This window comes from Xiphias gladius, chromosome 2 (genome assembly GCF_016859285.1).
Source record: "Xiphias gladius isolate SHS-SW01 ecotype Sanya breed wild chromosome 2, ASM1685928v1, whole genome shotgun sequence".
Classification (NCBI taxonomy): domain Eukaryota; kingdom Metazoa; phylum Chordata; class Actinopteri; order Istiophoriformes; family Xiphiidae; genus Xiphias; species Xiphias gladius.
Genome location: NC_053401.1, coordinates 7,282,663 through 7,303,398, shown reverse-complemented (window position 1 = coordinate 7,303,398; position 20,736 = coordinate 7,282,663). Strand labels below are relative to the sequence as shown.

Below are 20,736 nucleotides of genomic sequence, written 5' to 3'. Positions count from 1 at the left end.
AGGAATTTAGGATCGTTAGGCTTGTTTTTCCTGTTGGAAATCACATCTCAGCAAAGTACCCAAATCCAAAAAGGTGAAATGGAGAGGCTGGGACGCTGGGAATGCTTTTTAGGGAATTATGAGGAAAATTAGGTAGCTGGAAAAAAAAAAAAAAAGTGGAGGGACTGATGGAGGTAATTTGACAGAAAGGATGGAGGCTACAGATTAGAGGTGAGGAAACGCTTCCTACCGAGCCATCATGCCTCAAGATGCTCACATTAGTGTGTCCATACGCCAAATGGCATTATGTTAGTATGAGAATTAGCAACAATGCCTTAAACTATCTAATTTGCAACATTTATTCCAGAGATCAGCCCATAATTACATCGCATCACTCATTTAGATAAAGTGCTTACTAATACGTCATGATTGCTGCAGTGTACAGAGAAAGGATGAGATGAAAGGAAGGTGTCAAGGCCCCCTCTCAGGGGGGGCTGCGGGAGCTGGAGGAGTTGAAGTTTGTGTGAGAAGTTGGTATGATGAAGGGAGCAGGAAGAGGAGGAGATGTCTGACAGTGGGAGGTGAAGGAGAGGACTCAGGCTGCCAAATTAGATCCCCAAGGCTTTGGAATTGGCACCGTTCATCTACAAACACACACACACACACACACACACACACACACACACGCAATGAAAAACGAGAAGTTAGACTGTGTGAGCGGTAGGGAGGAAGATGAGGAAAAGTCATTAAGCACCGTTCAGCCTGCAGCGACGAATGGCGGCGCACCATCAGTCAACAAAGGGTTAATGCCCTCTAGTGGCCTCTGAGCTGAACCTGCTCCTTTTATCCAGAAATGGCCGAATCCATTAGATCCAATTACATAAACCTTACTGAAATATCACCCCTGTTTCTATGGAAACAAATCTGAGTCATTCGGCACAAAAGCATGCCAAGTGTTAAATATAGCTATACATGTGATGTGTCACTGTCAAAGGAGCATGTCATGTGAACAGTTGCATAACCGCTGCAATAGACGTGACATGCTGAACCAGTGATGTCAGAATCACAAACCACCATTTCATTATATGTGTATTATGGGTAATGTCAAGTTTAGATTCACAATGTTTATGTCTGTGCAGATTCTCTTTATTTTCCATTTTATTGAGCTTGAAGGGTCATTCTTTACTTCAGACCTAAAAGTTTGACGAAAAAATAATATCACGAGGTCCACTTACTTGGCGTCTTTCTAGAGGTTTCAGCCACATCTGATAAATTTCATAAGCCTCAGGTGTTTGCTCAGTTGCCGTGGAAACGGTTTAATTACTATCACCTAAGTATGGCGTTTTGGTAACATCTGATGCAAGAGACCATCCTTCGAACAGAGACGGAGATCCCGATGCCCCCTCAAATATGACCACCTGTTATCACATGATCAAAATTGGGTCACGGGATTTAAAAACTAAACCATCTCACTGGCAACTGACCCAACTCCATCTGCTGATACAGGCCACAAGATGTGGCTGAAAGCTGCAGAAAAATCAAGCAAAGTCAGTCCACCTTGTGACAGGAATTTATTTATTTACTTTACCAAACCCTTTATTTGTCTGTGGACAGCACAAGCAATCAGATCTGTAAATGCCAACACAGCTGGCAACATTGTTGTTCATCAGTGGCATTTAATTTATGGGTGGTTTATAATGTTTGGCTGTTGATCGCAGCTGTGGAGTGTCAAGGAAGGATCCTTGCTGAAGATTTGTTCGCGGGAGGGGAAAGACGGTATGGACTCACTCCACGGAGGCTGGGTGACTGACCTGCACTTCTCCCCAGACAACTCTCTTCTGGTCTCGACTGGCGGCTATATCAAGGTATGATAACACATATGAATCATAACGGTTACCCAATGCCACAGTGTGTTGGTTGGGAAGTAGAAGATATCGATATTGTTCCAAAATAACATATTAAACTAACCTGTACTCACCTTTTTTTTTTTTTTTTTATAAAGATTTTACAGCGGGAATTCTTTATTTTATAGGAGACATAGAAGTACTGATGGAAAACAAGGGATGTTTTAGTTTTTATAGTTTACATTTAAACCCCTTGGTCATAAGGATGCCCCGTAATATTTTTTTCAAAGGAAAAAACAATATATATTTTTTTTGTATTTACCAGGTTCTTATATTAAATAGCAAAACTACCTCACATATCTTCTACTACCCTAAAAGGCCAATAGAGTTTCAAACATTAACTGTATATATATAATATATAATTGCTATGTATGTAATGCATTGCTTACACACTATGCAGTGGATACAATACAGACTGGTATTTGGCACCAAAATGCACTACGTACCTCATCCACTCGAGTAGAGGTATACACTCAAGAAGACACTTTCACAAAGTTATGCAGCCTAATTCCTTTCATACCTTTTGCTGTTTTAAACAATATATACGTGTATACCTGAGAGGAAGAATCGATGATTTAGAGATGTTTGATGTGTCACAGTAGAAACAATACAAAGATTCCCCCAACATGCACCGGGACCTTAACAGGGGTTCAGGTTTACATAAATACGCTCAATACCTTGGGGAATGATATCCATGCCTCCTTGTGGCGTGACCAGAAAAGTGTGTGTGTGTGTGTGTGTGTGTGTGTGTGTGTGTGTGTGTGTGTGTGTGTGTGTGTGTGTGTGTGTGTGTGTGTGTGTGTGTGTGTGTGTGTGTGTGTGTGTGTGTGTGAGAGCGTGAGCGCACGCACATCTCATTGTCTTTACTTTTACAGGAGATATAGGGGTCACACAGCGGGCAGTCTCAGCTGAGCTCTTATTGGCTATTTGCTGGGCAATGATGTAATCCTCAAGAGAGAGCAGCTCTGATCGATGAGGCTTCATATCTCAGATTACTTCTGATACTGTGTGTGGGGTTGGGTTTTGTTGTGTGTGTGTGTGAATATGTGCATGTGCGCCTTTGCTTATACCTGCCTGTGTGGGTTGACAGAGATGTTACTGGTGAAGGCAGTGGATGCTGTTGTTCGGGCATTTTTACAGACCAAATGCACGTCTTTTTACTAAATACCATTTCTTTTTATACATTTTATAGTAGTATCTGAAGATTTTCAGAAAATTCTCAGCTGTCAAACCTATATTTTTTTTTCCCTGAAAGTACACATTGCACATGCAGTTTAAAGGGCAGAGTAAAAGCTCTCAGAAAGCTATTAAAAAGAAAGATGAGGTGCTAGAAAGAGCACCAGACACAGCCGCATGACATCATATGTGAGAATATAGATTTGAGGTTTGAATTTAATGGTTTCTAATTGAAAAGAGGGTAAGGTTGTACTTGAATCAATGTAAAGCAAACGAGCCAGTTACTGAGGATGTAGATAAGAAGGCCCACGTTTGGCTTCTGGCTGTATTCCAGATTTGGCAGTGTCTGTTAATAGGGCTCGGTGATGTCAGTCAATATGTTTGTAGATTATATCAGGATATTAATCAAGTCAATATTTCTGCTGAGACCAAAGATTCCCTGAAGCTTAAAGGAAAAGTTTTACATTCTGGGAAATACGTATATTTGTTTTCTTGCCCGGCTCGGTCCAAAGTATAAAAAAAATTTCCCTACCAGCATGTCTAAATGACCGTACATATGTGCGCCCGTACATCCATCCCATTCTCATGAATGCGATACCTCGGGAACTTCTGGGACTCAAGGATAAACTGATTTAGAATTTGGTGGTCAAAGGTCAAAGGTCAAAGTCACTGTGACCTCACAAAACACATTTTTTGGCCCTAAACTAGAGGTTTCATATGCTTATTATGATATAATACATGTAAAACCTTTTTATTAATTACCTTCAAAAGTCTTCACTATGTGTAGTATAAAAGTCTGGACAAACATTGATGTAAACTGCAACTTAACTGGTTGGCATGGGGTATACAACCACGAGGCGGTAGTTCTAGTTAAAATAGATTTGTATTTGTTTTACCCTGGAAACTGCTCCCAAACTGGAAACCAATCGGTTACCAACCGTTGAAGTCATCTAATATACCCTTCTGTTTGTTTTGTGGGAAACTTTATATGCAGGCCTGCTCTTACTGAAGCACGAGTCTAGCACTCATCAGCTCCGTCTTCCATTACATCACCATGACAGTCATAATTATTCTGGGAATCAGTTTCCAGATCACTCCATTACTCCATTTGACAGACTTTTCCCCCCTCTCTCTCTCTCTCTCTCTCTCTACTTCAGCAAAGCATGTTGACTTGATGGATCAGCATGTGGATGTGCGAAGCAGTAATGGATTATTATGCCTGTCTTAAAGGATGAACCCCCCCTGAGTTGGGAGCTTTGATTGATTAATCGTACGGTGTGTCAGCCGGACGGCTATGAGAGGCCATCCCGCCTGTCATAGTAATTACCATGACAGAGTGTGTACCGCTTATGACAGATAATATAGCCTGCAGAATGAGGAAGCACGATAATATTCTGTCTGTCTGTTTTAATGCTTATTGCCAGAGCGTGTCTCCATGCTCCCCATGTTTTACAATCAGCAAATGTCTTGAAAATAAAACTTGGCCGTTGCGCTCAGACACGACTTTAAACAGACCTGTTTGTACCCAAGTAGATGCTCTTTCATACCTTAGCTCTCCCATCTTTCTGAGCTGCAGATATGAGAATGAAAAGGAAGTGGGATTACCATATAAATATGAAGCAAGAATACCAGTATGATCAAACAAATTATTTACTGACATCCAAAAATAATTAATGGAACGTTGTAATTATATTTCTGTCAGTCTTGGAAAAAGGCTTGGCAATCATCTGAGCATCTTCATAAGGGTATTTGGTTGGTATTTATCCTCAGCTGGTGTAAGGGAGAGATTTCATTATGGAGGATCAGTGGGACTGTGTAAAATGTGCCTTTGAATCTTACATGTAGACTGATTGATATCGAAGTTTGGCTTGAATACCATAAAAGCTCTGAACAATGGCTTTGCTGAGTGGTAAAAACTTTTTTTGTGTTTTTAGAATGCAGAAACTAGAGGTTAGAAACCCATTTTCACCACATAACTTGATAATAAAATAATAGGTCATGTGGAAAATGAAGATAAAATATAAACAAAGCATTTTTTTGAACGTGAGTGTAGCATATTTATTATATGAATAATGCTCCTGTTTTATTCATATTCATGTCACCGCAGCATCATACAGAATAATAAATAAACACAAACACTGACATAACACATGGCCAAGACAGTATCCATAACAACTTTATAAGTTGGTATGTCAGTGTAGTGTTTATATCTTTTAGCAAGAGGTTTAATATTTCCTAGGATTCCGGCCCAACTTTATTAGGCAGCACAAATGAACAGTAATCTACAGCTCTAAGCTCCAGTAAAGTGTTTCGTTTCGCATATACAGGAGACCAAGCGGAATTTGAAGGCCGTCGCAAATCCGTTTTAGGGGCCATTTGTAAATACTGGCAAGATGAGATTAAAATGGATTATGTGTTAACATAAACACAGCCCCTCTAAGCATTGTTTGTGTAATTACTACGATGATAATTTCATTGATCATAATCTAGGTGCATAGAAATTCGCTCATAGACACCATTTAGAAAAGGTACTACAGTTTCAGACAAATTAAACAAAAACGATAGCACACGTTAAGCATGCTCAGGCTAACTATCATCGCTGGGTTCCTGGAAGAGAATTGCTGGGGAAAATAAATAAAAATAAGCAGAACGGAGGAGAGAAGTTATGTTTTTCTTATCATGATGTGATTCATTGGAGAGTTTTCAGCTATCAGATCCTCTCCGAGCGCAGCTCCCAACATCAGAAGCCCTTGCACACAATGACTCAGTGTGCTGCTGTTGCTGCTAAACGGGATGATGTTGTTATTGGTCGGATAAGAGCAGGAGAAGTGACAGCGGTCGACGGCTCCCATGGTTCCCACTGAGTCAATCAGTTGATGTGATGCAACGTTAAGCTTGTAGCGTGAAGAGTCCTTATTGTTTACCTCTTTCTATTTGTTCCTTTGGCTCCCAGTGAGGAATGATGTTTTCTTGTTTTTTTTCCAGTGCTTTTTTTTTTTACTCATCTGTCACTACTTCTGCCTTAATCACCTCTCAGGCTGCTTTTTTTTTTATTTTAAATATATGTTTCTGCCTCTCTTGTTCTCTCCATTTTATCACTCCCTCCCTCTCTGCATGGCCGGGTGAATGGTGTGAGTGTAATTAAAACCAGCAGGGCTATTGTGTGGGGGTATATGTGCTCGTCCAGTCCCCTGTTGTGTTTAGTTACCTGTGTGGAGTGTTTAATTAAACATTTCTTCTGCACCTTATTACCAGTGTTTCACTTTACATAATAAAAACATAACATAAATGCTCATATTGGTGCATTAGGTAAGCATATGTGCTTGCGAGCAGCGTGTGTTTCGGTGTAGCGAGTGACAGGGTGTGATGGAGTGCTGCCGTCCCACCCTCTGAAAGAGGCTCTTACATACTACACTGATTCCCATCAGTCGTCATTCCTTCTCTTGCCAGGAAATGCTGTACCTGTCTCACACCTGTCTGTGACACACACACACACACACACACACACACACACACACACACACCACACACACAAGGACACACAAACACACTCACCCAATGCCAACGTGTTGATCTGTCACAGTGCCATGATCCAAGAGGGAGCTGGCAGGTGTGAAAAGGCTCATCCTGACTGCAAGGACACAAACACATGCCCAGCAGCCCAGAATAATTCACACCAAGCCGTCACGAAAAAACAAAAGCACAAAAAAAAAAAGTTCCTCTCCATTACTACCAACACAGATCTTTCTAATTCTACCTGTGTTTATATTGTGAACAGTTTCTCAGTTTCAGAAAGTGTCTTTACTGAACAAACAAAGGCATGACAGGCTTGAACTTATTTAACCTTAATCAATATTTCTCAGGTCTGTTTCACTGAGCCAGCTGTCAAAAGCCAGACTGAGGTACTGTCTCATCAGCAGGGATGGCAGATATGTTCCGATCTGTTAATGCTCCTTTTTCGGGTGGACCAGACTCACTGAGGCACCCGTCATACTGCTGTTGAATTTTAAAAAAGGTCATTACCAGTGAGTTACCACATATTAAAAATTGAGGAGAGGAATCCTTTAACCACGTCTGAAAAATCTATGCGAGGGACAATGATAAGAACTCAGACTACTAAATACAGACTACTGATTTGATTAGTTAACCGTGAGCAAGGCACTGAACCCCCACCTTCCCGCTTAGTAGCAAACATACTTGTAAGGGTCAGCTCCAGTGTAAATTTGTATTTTTAGTTGACTTGAATTCAAGCGTCCATCTTCTTTCAGATCTGTAGTAGTGTTAAACGCATGAATACTGTGGCCAGATTAACCGTAACTTTGAATGACAGGCAGTTTGACGTTATAGAATTATTGAGAGTTGCGCTGTTTACTTTAGTCAGCTGCAGAAGAAAATGCGTGATACCGCTGTGCTAAGGGTCCCGAGGGTCATGTGGTGGGAAAAATATATATTTACCGTTGTCGAAATTTGTGCCAGCGGATTTCCACGTCAGTACTGTTTTTGTTACGATGCGACCCCCGGGGGGAGCTTTTCGTTCTTCTTTTCAAAGCATGAAAACGCAGACATTGTGTCAAATGTGTTCCGTCTGCTTTCAGCCCGCTTGGTTTGTATTGTCAGTCGGGAACGTTGTGACCCAACAAGCCAGAACAATCTGATCTACTTCTCAACAGTAGAACACACAGCGAATCCCCATCCATAAGACATAGAAAGTTACCTAGATATAACTGCAGCTCTCTGAGCGTGTAAGTAAGTATTTATATTGCACTTTTCTAAACCAGGGTTACAAAGTGCTTCACAAAGTGCAAAAGAAAACATTCTAGTATGAAAACAAATGCAATATATAAATTTATAATATTGAAAAATATTGTATTATAAATCAAAAGATTTTGCTCCACAGAGCCACTAATGGCCAAGAACCCAAAAGGTTACAATGAATTAAAATAAAACAAGATACCAGTTCAGAACCAGAGATCTTCTTCAACCCAGGAAAGAATATGTCAACTTTAACTGGAACGGTAGCAACACAGTTTCTTCGTTTTTTTTTTTTTTCGTTTTTTTTTCTTCTTACACACCCACTGTCACACACTGACATTAGTAGTACACACACACACACACACACACACACACACACACACACACACACACACACACACACACACACACACACACTAACAAACCGTGTATCTACAGATGGATGGGAGTGTTTTAGATGACAGTTCTCCCCTGCCACCAGTGTTGTCAGACATCACTTATCAGCCGAGCCCTTGATGGAGGAGAAGGGGAGAAACACAATTTCACCTTATCTCACCTTCTTAAACTCCCCTCGCTTTCATTCCTTAGTATTCTGATTCTGTCTTCCCACCAGACCTCCTCCTCCTGTGTTCTCCCCAATTGTTATCTCACAGTTTCACACCTTTTATTTGCTTTTTTTTCTCTCTGCTTTCATTTTCTTCATCTGTCCACTTTGGTGACGTCATGTTTAAAGCCGTCCTCGCTCGCTGGAAGCTCACAACCCGGAGGCTTTTTCGATGTTCACACTGACAACCCTGTGCACTGTGGTTTTCTATGTGATGTTGTGTTGTTTTGTTTTTTTTAAATGGTGCTAACTTTGTACAGTAGGTCCGACTAAAGCTCTCTCGCATCACTTGAGATTGCTCTCACCCATCAGGTGTCAGTCTGCCTCTCTCCGGCTTTCTCAGCCTGAGCCATCATCGTTAAGCGCATCCTAACAAGGCCTCGGAGGCCAATGAACTATTGCAGCCAGTCATCACTCGAAGCGAAACTCAAAGTGAGGCGGGGAAGAGGGCAGGGAGATGTGACGAAATGAGGGAGTGAAGGTTGCACTGACCTCCCCCCCCCGAAGAACCATTTGATGGACGGTGAATTTATCAAAGAATAAGAAGCAGTTGGTTAGCAGAGAGTAGCGAGGAAGTGAAGAAAAAGGACAAAGTGGAGGGGAAATGCAATCACCTCTCTGAGGGATGGATGGGGCATCAAGCAGTCAAGATCCTTGTATAATGAGATTGACTGCGTCATAAGTAAATGTGTCTCCATTTTCTCTCAATGACAAAGCAGAGTCTAGTGCTTCCTCTCAATGCTAAACATGAGTCGGTTCAAGTATTCAGTCTTACCTCTCAGGCTAGAGTTATGTTGCCCGGAGGTGCCTCCGCCTGAGGTCGGTCTTTGTTTCAGAAGTCACCAAACTTTTTGCATATGAGGGTTTCTTTTGGTTGGAAACAACAACGAAGCAGGTTATGTTTGCAAAAAACATTTTGTATTTTAGAAAACCCAGTATCGTAGAGTTAGTGTTGCAGCGTCAGAGCAAACAACAGAGAACAAACATCAGGAAATGCAGTCTGTTTTAATTGATTTATTTTTAAGTGTGACAGCCTACGTTTGAGGAAAAGCTAAAATTGGAAACGCAGAACAGAGCTAATGACCTGCGAGACGACAATGCAATGTGATAAAGTTCGAATATTTATCACCATTTTGCTATTGGGTTTTTCATGTGGGCTCCATCTTAGATATTTGGGACTCCCACCCTCTTTACAGAATCTAATCAGAACCATATCCCATTATGTTGATAATGGTGTGACTAAGTCAGCCGACAAATCAGTCCATATATATATATATATATATAATATATATATATAATATATATATATAATATATATATAATATATATATATAATATATATATATATATATATATATATATATATATATATATATATATATATATATATATATATATATATATATAATATATATATATATATATGCTTATATGTGATGAGTAAGGATCTGAGAAGAGCTAATGAGCAATTTCCAGGTGCTGTCAAAACTGGTATGATTTGAAAAATGAGAACAATCCAAACAAAGTTCCCATTAACAGGAGGCAGCAAACACCCATATGGAAAACAAAAATGCATGCAAAGTTATATAGTTTGTCCTATCCTGTTTGCAGTTGTGCAGCTGCACAGGATTGCAACTTCTGATTATTTCCATTTTTGATTAGTCTGCTGATCATTTTATCGTTTAATCATTTAGTCTATGAAAAGCCTATGGACTGTTTTGTCTGCCTAACAATCAAAAACCTATGGATTGTCAAATTACTATCAAAAATCTCAAAGAAAAACTGCGAAGCTTGAACTATGAAATGCTTGGCCGCCTTGTTTGGAAAATGACTGAAATGGTTAATAGATTCTCAAAATAGTTTGCCGATCAACTAATCCATTAATCGACTAATCATTTCAGCTTTACGGCTGAAAACAGAATAATCTTTTTTTTTTTTAGTAGCCACACTGACTTACAGTAAAAATCCCATTTGCACAGTATGAAGTGACTTAAGCAGCAAAATGCAACTATACATATACGACACATGCTCACATTTAGATTCAAGTGGTCATTGCAGCCGCACTGTAAAACTGTCACATTTTCTGAGTGAGTCGGACTCTCGCACAGTCCATCTATCATCACTTGCTGTGTCACAGTTGTGCAGTATGGCTGACTTTGAGGGCCTGCCATATACATTTATTTTTTTTTTTATCTCCCCCGGGTCTAAATGTTACAGGACAGGCCTGTAGGAGGGTTGTGACACATGTCTGGTGCTGTAGCGATGAAAGATGTCCTGCAGTGTCTAGTTTATCTTTTATCTTTTGTTAAGCCCATGAATGCAGGATGCTTTATGAATAGTCAATTAATACATTGTACCAGGACTTCATTAATAGCTTGAGGCAGCTAGCCGTTGTCCAGAAAGTTTTTTTTTTTTTCATGCGCTTTAAAAAACCTTTCTGGACACTTTTTTTCCCACAGCAGTGACCGAAGTTCTTCATGGGATTCATTAACCTTTCATTTGATCTCCCCGCAGCACTTTTCTGTACATGTCTAAAGACCACCCTATTGGATATTATTGCAACTGTATGTTGGTTAACAGGCTAACTAGCGCCCTTCGGCTTTTCCTTTCATCCCTGCACCCCCACCTTCTTCACAGTTGGTGCAGAGGTGGAAGTAACACATTTTGAGGACTGCTGTCTTCTGAGAGGACATTTGAGACAATGTAACAAGCCACCGTCGCGGTTTAGGCAGCGTTCGCATTTTTTGATTTCATTCAGCGATTTTTCTTTCTTCACGCTGTTTAAGAAGTAAGCGCCCCGCAGTGCAGCTCCAGCGTAGCGGCAGACCTACCACTAAAAATAACTACACACACTCTTAAGATGCAAAACAGCTCCTGAAAGTGCCTCTATCTTTTTTCATAATCCATTGTTCAGTTTTTCAACATTTTCTCTTTCCTATTCCAGAGATTGTAAAAAAAAAAAAAAAAATTGCACACGTTATCTTCATGTGCTCTAAATGCATCCAGAGGGTAGTGTTCATCTGCCCTTGACTCCCTGCTTTTGGCAGTTGCATTCTCTATTTCAAACGAGACCAAGCAAGAGCGAAGAACTTCGAAAGAATTAAGCTTAGAACGAATGTGGCCCGGTTTCCGTGCTCTTGTTGTCAGGCTTGGGGTATAAACACGGGCCGGTGAAATATTTATCTGTCTCCGGGAGGCAGTTGTTTCCCCTGCGTTGCTCATTAAACCGGGGTTAATTGTCTCTCCGGCTGGAGAAGCAGGGCCCGTGTGTGTGCGCATCACACTGAGATGAAATGAGGCAGAGTGGAGATGGGAGATCAGTGATAGAGGACGAGGTGGAGGGAGATGTTGATGGTGTATTCTTTGTAAAATGTATGGACATAAACACACACTTACCGACTTCTCTTACACTAGCTCTTTCTCTGTCTAGTCTTTCCTACTCTCTTTTACACTGTTTTTTCATAAACTCTTTGTCCCCTTGTTTTACTCCTTTTCAACTTCTTTTTTATTCTTGTACGGTCTCTGAGGCAGTTTTCAAACTGGGTTCATTTATTTGAATCTCAATCTTCGACCCCTCTCCCATCCTTCCGAACCTGCAGGTCTGCTTTCTTCATTGTTTACTGCTTCTGTTCTGGGTCCGTGGTGCATTTGTGTCAAGTGCACCCGTTTACCACTGTTGTCAGAAAACAGTCCGAGGGAAATGAATCTCAAAATTCCTGGCAAATGTATGTTTTTATAATCCACAAATAAAGTGTACGACAAAGTTGTACAAATGTGTATAAATTATGGCATTCACATTTGCCTCCTCCTATCTACAATAATTTAAATGTAAAGTAAAAATGCTAATTTATATTCAATTTAAATTTGCATAATAATGTATAAAATTATTTATGAAATTGCGTAGCATTTTTTTTAACGGATTGCGGGATCTGGGTGCGCAGATCACCTGACGCATATGGATTGGATTACATTTGTTTGTGGAGTTTCGAGACTCCTCACATCTTTCAATCCACAAACACATGTGGCATTAAGAGGAATAGTTTGACACTTTTTGGAATCAGTTGCCGGGCAACCAGCAGAGGATCTAAATTACTGGCAAATTAACATTTGTACGCTTTGGCTTTTGTACCGTATAAACATATAAGATATAATGTGTCAGTTAGTGAGCTTTAGAGGTACTATTATGTGTATCTTGTTACCTTAGGACACAAAATCTCTGTTTGCTACTCCGCACAATCCATACTCATATTCCCTGCCCTTTTTCTTTTTTTTTTGATGAACAAATGGGATTGTGGGTGAGAGAAAGCGAAGAAAAAAAAAAGACCGTGTGTGAGGGAGAGATGTGTAGTGGATTGTCTAAGCATCAATATTTCAGTGGACTGAACCTTGGATGAATAATTCAACCTCAGTGTCACAGTTTCCCTCTCCGCTAGACTCTTGGCCTGGTCACACACGCACACAAACACACACACACACATTAAATCCCTTGATTTTTCTCTCTGAAATGGAGGTGGCCTCACAAAATTGCCTGAATCTACTCCGGCTGTTATCCCCTCTTTATTTAATCCCCTTCCCCTTCTGCCTCCATCCATTGTGTGCATCCTGCTGGCTGTGGAGTCTCTTATGATTTTTTATAAAGTGTAAAAACTGTACTTATTCCCCACGGACTCCGTATCTGAGCTATTTATGTAAGAGGAAGATGAATTACCTCCCTCCACCCCTTCAGAGAGAGACGCGACTGTGCGCTCACTCGCACCTAAACGTCTCTCCGGCCCTCGCAACAACACACGGGCAGGTATTTCCGTTATGTAAGCAGGGCCGACTTTCCATCGGGTAGCCCGAATAAGCAGACCTATTTAGCCTGATTGGAGTTGACGGCGAGGGCCTGTCAGAGCAGATTTGGTGCTCCTCTGCTGTTAGCTGAAATGAAACAGGGTTAATCACACACACGCGGCAGCCATCCCGGCCTCCCCAGATGTGATTTTTTGACCCGTGTGTACACGAGTGTGACGCTGAGAGGGAGCTTATCTGAACACGCAGAATGGTGTGGCTTTATAGATAAGGGTTCAGTGGCCCTTGTTATTTTGTACCATCAAGTTTCTATCAAAGCAGATGTCATATGTGTATACTCCCTACCCCCGACTTCTGGTCTCTTTTTACTCCCTCACGTCATCAACATTCTTAAAATATAATGAATGGATAACAGTCCACATCTTAGTTGTTTCAAAAGTAATCTTTTTTTAGTCAGTGATAAATATCTCAACATGGCAAATACTGTATAGGCAAAATCAAGTCAAATAAAATTGAAGCCGATATAAATTTGTCCATTTTAAAGATTTTGCCTTTTTTATTTTCATGTAATGTACAGCTGACACTGTAGCAACCCCGTTTTCCAAGCATTATTCAATTTAATTTCAAGTGTAATGTTTGGATATGTTTCTGGCCGCCACAAACAAAATCCCACAACCGTCAGACAGACACACACAGTAAACACGCCCAGGGGTATTGTCCTCTCTCCAGCAACTCAGAAATACACCTCTACTGTATAATCATTTAGCATCTACGCGCATCACTAGCTCTCCCATAAATCAATGGTCCCATATTGAGGGCATTGATATTAGCACATCAGCCATCTGCTCTGAGGATATGGGCGCTCTGTGTCACACACAAACACACAAAACACTGCTGTGTATTCCCATAATAGACACAAACCCCAGTGGAAACAGACTTATCTATCTTGTGTCGCTGTTATTATGATAGATGTGTAATGTGTTTTTACCATTTACAGCATCTTTAATCTGCATTTGTTCCTTTGTTTAGTGCACCTTCCCTTGCTGAATGCCTTCTCTCTTACACTTTCATCACATGAGCTACTTCATTTTCTCTCTTTTCTATGTCATGAATCAAAGATACTTCAACTTTTCTCCACTTCTCTGTCTTCTTAATTCTATCCCCCTCTCATGCAAATTCATAAATATGCAAGCCCTCCAGTCTAGTCTTGTCACTGTCCTCTGATGTAAATGATTCAACATAGTGATTTTCTGGCCTTTTTTTTCTCTTCATAGCGAATCCAGTCTCACTCTGAAGTGAACATCATTTTCACACTTTCTGTCCACACGTCCCTCCATTCCGCCATCGAGCCTGCAGACTCTTAAACATTGATTCTGCACCAGCTCTTTTCTCCTTACATTGCATCTCTCTGCTAATCCGTTTTTTTATATCCAGTTGGCATCATGGAGTGTTTTTCCTGCCTTTATTTTTCATTTTATCACAGAGTTTCATCATTCGTCTGTTGCCCTTGTTTGTCATGGGATTCACTCTTGTCGTTCTTTGACTCTACTTGTTCTCTCCCTCGTTTGTTTGACTCTTTATATCTGTGTGTGTGTGTGTGTGTGTGTGTGTGTGTGTGTGTGTGTGTGTGTGTGTGTGTGTGTGTGTGTATGGCATGTGTGTAGGCATTTGAGCCTTATTTCTTTGTTTGCGCTGTCAGTGCTTTGGCAGCCAGCAGCCATCTTTCCTTCCATTCAGATGCAATTACACTTTAACCAAGTGTCTCATTCCCTCCTCTGATATCTGGTCTGTGTGTATCCTTGTTTCATCCCTCCACCTCTCCATCGATCCCACCTTTATCTTGTCTATCTCTCTTCATTCAGCCACACATCTCTCTTTCTCTCTTCATCCCTGGACAGAGACAGAGCGATCCAGATTTCATCTATAATGAATGATCTGTACAAAAAACAATATACGTTTCAGCCTTTATCCTCTTCATTCAATCTTTAAACCTGAGGCTGATATCATGCTCTGTCACTGTGTGCCCTTGAAAAGTTCTTTGCTCAGGTAAGAGATGAAAACTGCCCATTATTTCTTTTTCAGATCATTAAAGCTTAATTTGGTTGCGCTTTATTTGATGGGTCGTATATTTTCCAGCTAATTTCCTGGAAACTTTCCTCAAAATGTCTGAAAAATTAGCTGAGATTTAGCTGTGAATTACGAGGATATTTCCAAGAAAGGCTTGATCATAATAGGGGAAAACCCTGCTATGGTAAATACATTTATATATATGTGTGTATGTATGTGTGCAGCCTTAGATTGCAGAGACAAAATATGAGATGCTGAAACTGTTGCTGCAGCCCTTTGTGAAAATGAATTTGATTATGCAGCTGTTTTGCATCTGTCTCTCATTATGTGTGAATCAAAACCCTAAAAGTCCTGTAATCCTCAGGGAATAATGTGAGATACCAAACAATGATTTATGTTTGTGTTATGTTTAAGGCCTGTTATTCAGTCTCTATATGTGTATATTTACTTTTTTTTAGTCTATAAAAAAACAAAATTAATTTGTTTGTTTAAATGTCAGGTTCACTCACAGGTCACATTCGGCCTTGAGGGAAATGTAGATTACACAGCATAGCAGATTCATCATGGTACCGGATACAGAAACAGAAAAAAGTTAAGCAAGCGGTCTATACTAATCCATTATGTAAACCAGCTTTTACACCAGTTACATCCAATTTAATGTTTTACTGCAGTGATTCATTCAAGTATTTTTAGAGGCACATTGTGTAAAATGTTTTCCCTTTCTGATTCCTGAGTGATTCTAGGTGAAGGGCCAGACAAGGACAGATATATGAGGAGAGAAACCGTGTTTTCTCTTTGCACAGTGAATTATTAATAACTGCAGGTTAGCAGGCGCCGGACTCTTACAGTTATCTAAGGCCTTTTTCAAACAGAACATTTGTACAGGTTTATTGTTGGATCTGACCCGTGTCAAGATGTCAAAGCAGGAAAATGGGGCTTTCAGGTTTGATTTGTTGTTTGTTCCACGTAAGGCATCGCCTGTAGAAACCATCTGGCGGCACAAAAAATGTTTCATACTAGTGTACCTGAATGCTGGGCTACCAGCAGGAGACTGGCAGCCAGTTACCACTTATGTGAGGCGAGGGAGAAAACCAATGTAAGTTTACTGCTGTTTAGCAGCAGTGAGAGAAGAAGCAAATGGAGTGACAATAATGAAAGACTTATTTTTAGAAAGTGAAAGTAAAGAAACAAGTTAATGGGACTGTTAGACTGCTAAAATAAATGAATAATGAGCTCTCACTCTCTGTGTGTGTGTGTGTGTGTGTGTGTCTGTGTGTCTGTGTGTGTTCGTGTGCGCATGCACGCATGCACGCATGAGATAAGCTAGACATCTGTTGCCACCACCTTTTCTGTCACAGTGTATCTGTCCGCCTGTCTGTCGAGGGACTGAGTTGGCTGCATTTATTATTCCAAATAGAGACACACACACACACACACACAAGCACACACACACACACACACACACACACACACAAGCACATTTTTATAACAAAACCATACACCACCAAAGTAATTTGTCGTCTTTTATTTTCCTTTTTTATATTTTTTTCTCATAGTTGAAAGTGCACACACAAACACACACTCTGGCCAGGCTATAAATGATTGACTTGATGTGCCTTTGATGATTCATCCCAGTGAGATGGAGCTTCAAGGGAAAATGTCCACTCTAAACCGAGATTAAACGGAATCGCTCAGGAAGGCCGCTGGGCGGCGTGTGCGTCTGTACCTGTGTGTTTGCTCGAGCCTGTGGGTGTGTGTGAGTTTGAGTCTGGTAGTATTATCCTATTGAATTCATCATGGTCTTCCTGTCAACCAATATAAAGCTCCCAGTCTGTCTCTCTTTTCCTGTGTTTGTCTCAAGGTCTGGTTCAGATAAAGCCTAGTGCACACTATTTGAATTTTGCCATTATTTACCTGTCCCGGAGAAATGTTCGAGATCTGAGGCTAACACCCTCAAGTCGGCGTGAAATTCGCACTCAGATTTGTTACGATGGGTCATCTAGATCACACGTTATGACCTCGTTATAAGCGGTAACAGATTCGTCAACAGGTTCCAAACATGTTTGAATTTATCGTAGCCAAAAAACCTTGGAGACGAGTCTGAAACCCGGGATAAGCAGCATCCAGTGAGAGTGCAACAGGAAACCAGGGTCACACATACACAAAGTGACTTCTTGCTTGTTTTCGCTGAAATCAAACAAGATATAAAACGTTAACTAGTGAGCTTCAGAGGTGCTTTGTTAGCTTTGGGCAAAACCAAGGTGGCTATTTTTTCCCTGTTTCCAGTCTATATGCTAAAATAAGCTAGCCCGCCGCTGGCTCCAGCTACATACCTACTGTACAGAGGTGACAGTGTTACCAGTCTTCTCATCTAACTTTTTGCCAAGCGAATAATCACATTTCCTCAAATGTCACTTCATAGTTTTGGGAGAGCTGATCTGTCACAAAAGAAAGTGTTAGACTGTCTCACGTTTGCACAGTGTATGTGCCTGTGACTGTCCTTTTCTATCGACAAGCTCTGAGTTTCTACACAATTTTGTTTTCAGTTTACCATTATTTTCCCTGCCCAGATACTCTACAACCGTCTAATGTCTGTTAAGAGCTTAAAACATTCCAACAGTCTCTCTTTCTTTGTCGCATGTCCAGTGGTGGGATGTGGAGAAAGGCGAGGCCCTGCAGACCTTCTATCCGACGGGAAGCGCTTTGAAGAGAATCCACGTATCGTCCGACTTCTCCACCTTCGTCACCATCGACAGCATCGGCATCCTCTACATCCTCCAGAAGGTGGTGCGATGACCGCGCTGCCAGCGCCACTCCAAAAGACGCCAAAAAAACGACAGAAACAGACCATCACAGTCCAACTGAACACTACATTTCCTAGCCGAAACTTGACTTGACCAGTTTTATACCAGCTTTAAATGAAAACTGTTCCGGTGACAATCAGCTTTTGGGAGTTTACATACTCAGTGAAAGAGCTAAAGATTCCCGCTCCAGTCTCTCTGTTTTACACATCAAGACAGAAGATGCAAATGCACGATTTTTGTACATAAAACAGAGCCGAATCTCTTATAAAAAGAAGAAGAGGTGCGTCAAAAAAGCGACATGTTTCCTTCAAAAAAAAAAAAAAAAGCCAGCAATCCTATCGATCGGATGTTCTCAAGTAGATCTTTGAATCATTCGTACAAATAATGAGGTAAATATCAACAGGCTAAAGAGATGTGATCCTTGTACCGATTCAAATGTGAATAATAAATGTTAATCCATATTGCGTGAGGGCTGAACTTTATTGCATGTGATGGGAGAGGTTTTTCCACTCCAACATTCGTCATCGATATAAGCTAACGTGCATGTCTGCCGATCCATTTGAAGTGGTAAAGTGCATTCCACTCATCTGTGCTGTGATCTTTTATGAGCTTTATTTTTATTTTTTTTATACTTACGTCTGAGGGTAAATGGTCTAAACCTTCGTTAGCACAAACAGTTCTGAGCCGTTTTATTTAAACTGCAGCCCTGGCATGAATGGGAGTGCTGTAGGTAGTAGGGGATGTAAATGTTTCCTCCAAATGGGTAACCCCTTTCTAGTCCACCAGCACAGATAGAACTTCCGATACACTTTGATAAGCATTAAAAATTAATTGTGTGATTAAGTTTTAATGAGTACGCATTTGAAATTGAATCCAAAATCTTTTTGAAAGCCTGTGAGTCTATTTGTAGATCCGAACTATTTGTACTTTTGAACTTAGATCAAAAGGTAAATGTTTTCTATAAAAAAATCGCATTATAATTAATTATCAAATTTCTACTTGCTAAAGTTAAAAGGCATTTTTCGTGCTTTATTAACTGCTTGAATTTCTTTTTTTTTTGTACCAGTTCTTTTTACACATTTTTATCAGCACGTTGTGTTAGTGAGCCTTTTCCTCTTCTGAGCAGGAGTTACAATCTTTCATGAAGCCTTTGCAAACGTGGCTTTGTTCAGGCAACTGAAAATGGATTCTTACTTTGATTTGACAATACAGATGAGTCTTCATCCCCTTCACGTGTCGTAATCTATCACAGCTATTCATTGCAGCGGTGATATTACAATCTCCGGCTCCAGTAGGAGCAGTAAGCACTGCAGGACAATAAATGGACAAAGTAGGGATGCATTTCAACATTGCTGTTGTCATGTTCAGATAATGCTCTTCCTGATTGGTGCTTTTAAGGCCAGGATTAATTCAATTAACAGATTTTTCTTCCTTTGTCAATTTCTCTGTCAAACATAATTGTTGAAATATTGATGTCTGCTCAGGATGTATTGGTACTGTCATACGGTGTGGTGCAATGTGACTAATTTTTAACAGATTAAATTACATACACTGTGATCATGTTGTGTGTCCGTCTTGATTTGGTTAGCTGTCCAGCTTTTAGTGATTTAATTTCTGTGACCATGCTGTCTGTGTGTAATGACAGTGGAATCCGTGAGCTTAAACAGTTCTCGGGCGTGCTGCGCGACATTTGGTTTTATATCTCGAGACTGACTGAATCTCAATGCCACCCAATTCCTATCCTGGGTCACCTCCCGTTTTCACTCCTCAAGTCACCCAGAGTCATTTATTCACACCCGGAGAGTCATTCTTGTTGTCTGGACAATCGAGTCAAATGAGGTTCAATAACCTGTTGAAAAAATAAAGAATAGATTTTCAGCGCTGTTTGCACTTGGGTATGAAGTATTTTCAGAAAACACTGAAAATTAGGTGTCCCGATGCTTTATGTAATGACACATGAAAACGAAAGAAATTGTTTTTTTTTAACGTATGTTACTGTGCTATTCTCTACAGTATAGCAGATTGAAAAGAAGACCTGGATCGGATATAACATTAGTTACGGTTCAATGACTGCAAGATTAGAATTCTTTGTACTCTGTGTTCATCTTCATAATTTGCTCCACTGTTTGTACCACTGAGCTATTGACAGTAATTGACAAAAATATCTGCAAAAAAGAAAAAAAAAAAAACATTCTCCAGTTTAGTTTTTCTAAATTTGACTATCTGCAGATCACAAGGTTAATCGTCTCAATCTAACCCATTAGAGAGGAGCCAACAATTTGAATTTTGGGAAGCAGACAGAAATAGATCGAAAAACATCCGTACCAGTCAAGCTCATTTGGCAGTTTTGACAGCTGCCACTCTGCTGTATTTGACAAGATTCTCCTAATCATATCATATTCGAATCGCAGCGTAACGCTCCTCTTGCAGACACGACGGGTCGCGTTTGTCGCACTCTGTATGTAGCCTCCCACGTGCTAATTTACACACACGGTGGAGGACAGTGCGGACTGCAATCCACGATGACAGGAGGCGTCCGCATTTAACGAGGTCGTGTGGCTGATTTACGTCTCAAACACCTCCCTGTCATCACATCCGTCATTTGGCTTTCATTAAACTTGAGGAATGCAGAGATCCAGTTCTCAGTTTAGTTATGGCT

General features: G+C 40.5%; 1 protein-coding gene across 2 annotated transcripts in view; it reads left to right on the top strand.

Moving 5' to 3' along the window:
* Positions 1 to 18,402, top strand: part of apaf1 (apoptotic peptidase activating factor 1) — a 40,541-nt gene extending 22,139 nt beyond the window's left edge. For both annotated transcript variants that reach the window (XM_040148685.1, XM_040148693.1), the window contains exons 26-27: positions 1,698 to 1,844; positions 17,920 to 18,402. In XM_040148685.1, the coding sequence (XP_040004619.1) occupies positions 1,698 to 1,844; positions 17,920 to 18,069 (297 nt within the window). In that variant the 3' untranslated portion in view covers positions 18,070 to 18,402. The remainder of the gene's footprint in view (positions 1 to 1,697; positions 1,845 to 17,919) is intronic.
* The last annotated feature ends 2,334 nt before the right edge of the window (positions 18,403 to 20,736 follow it).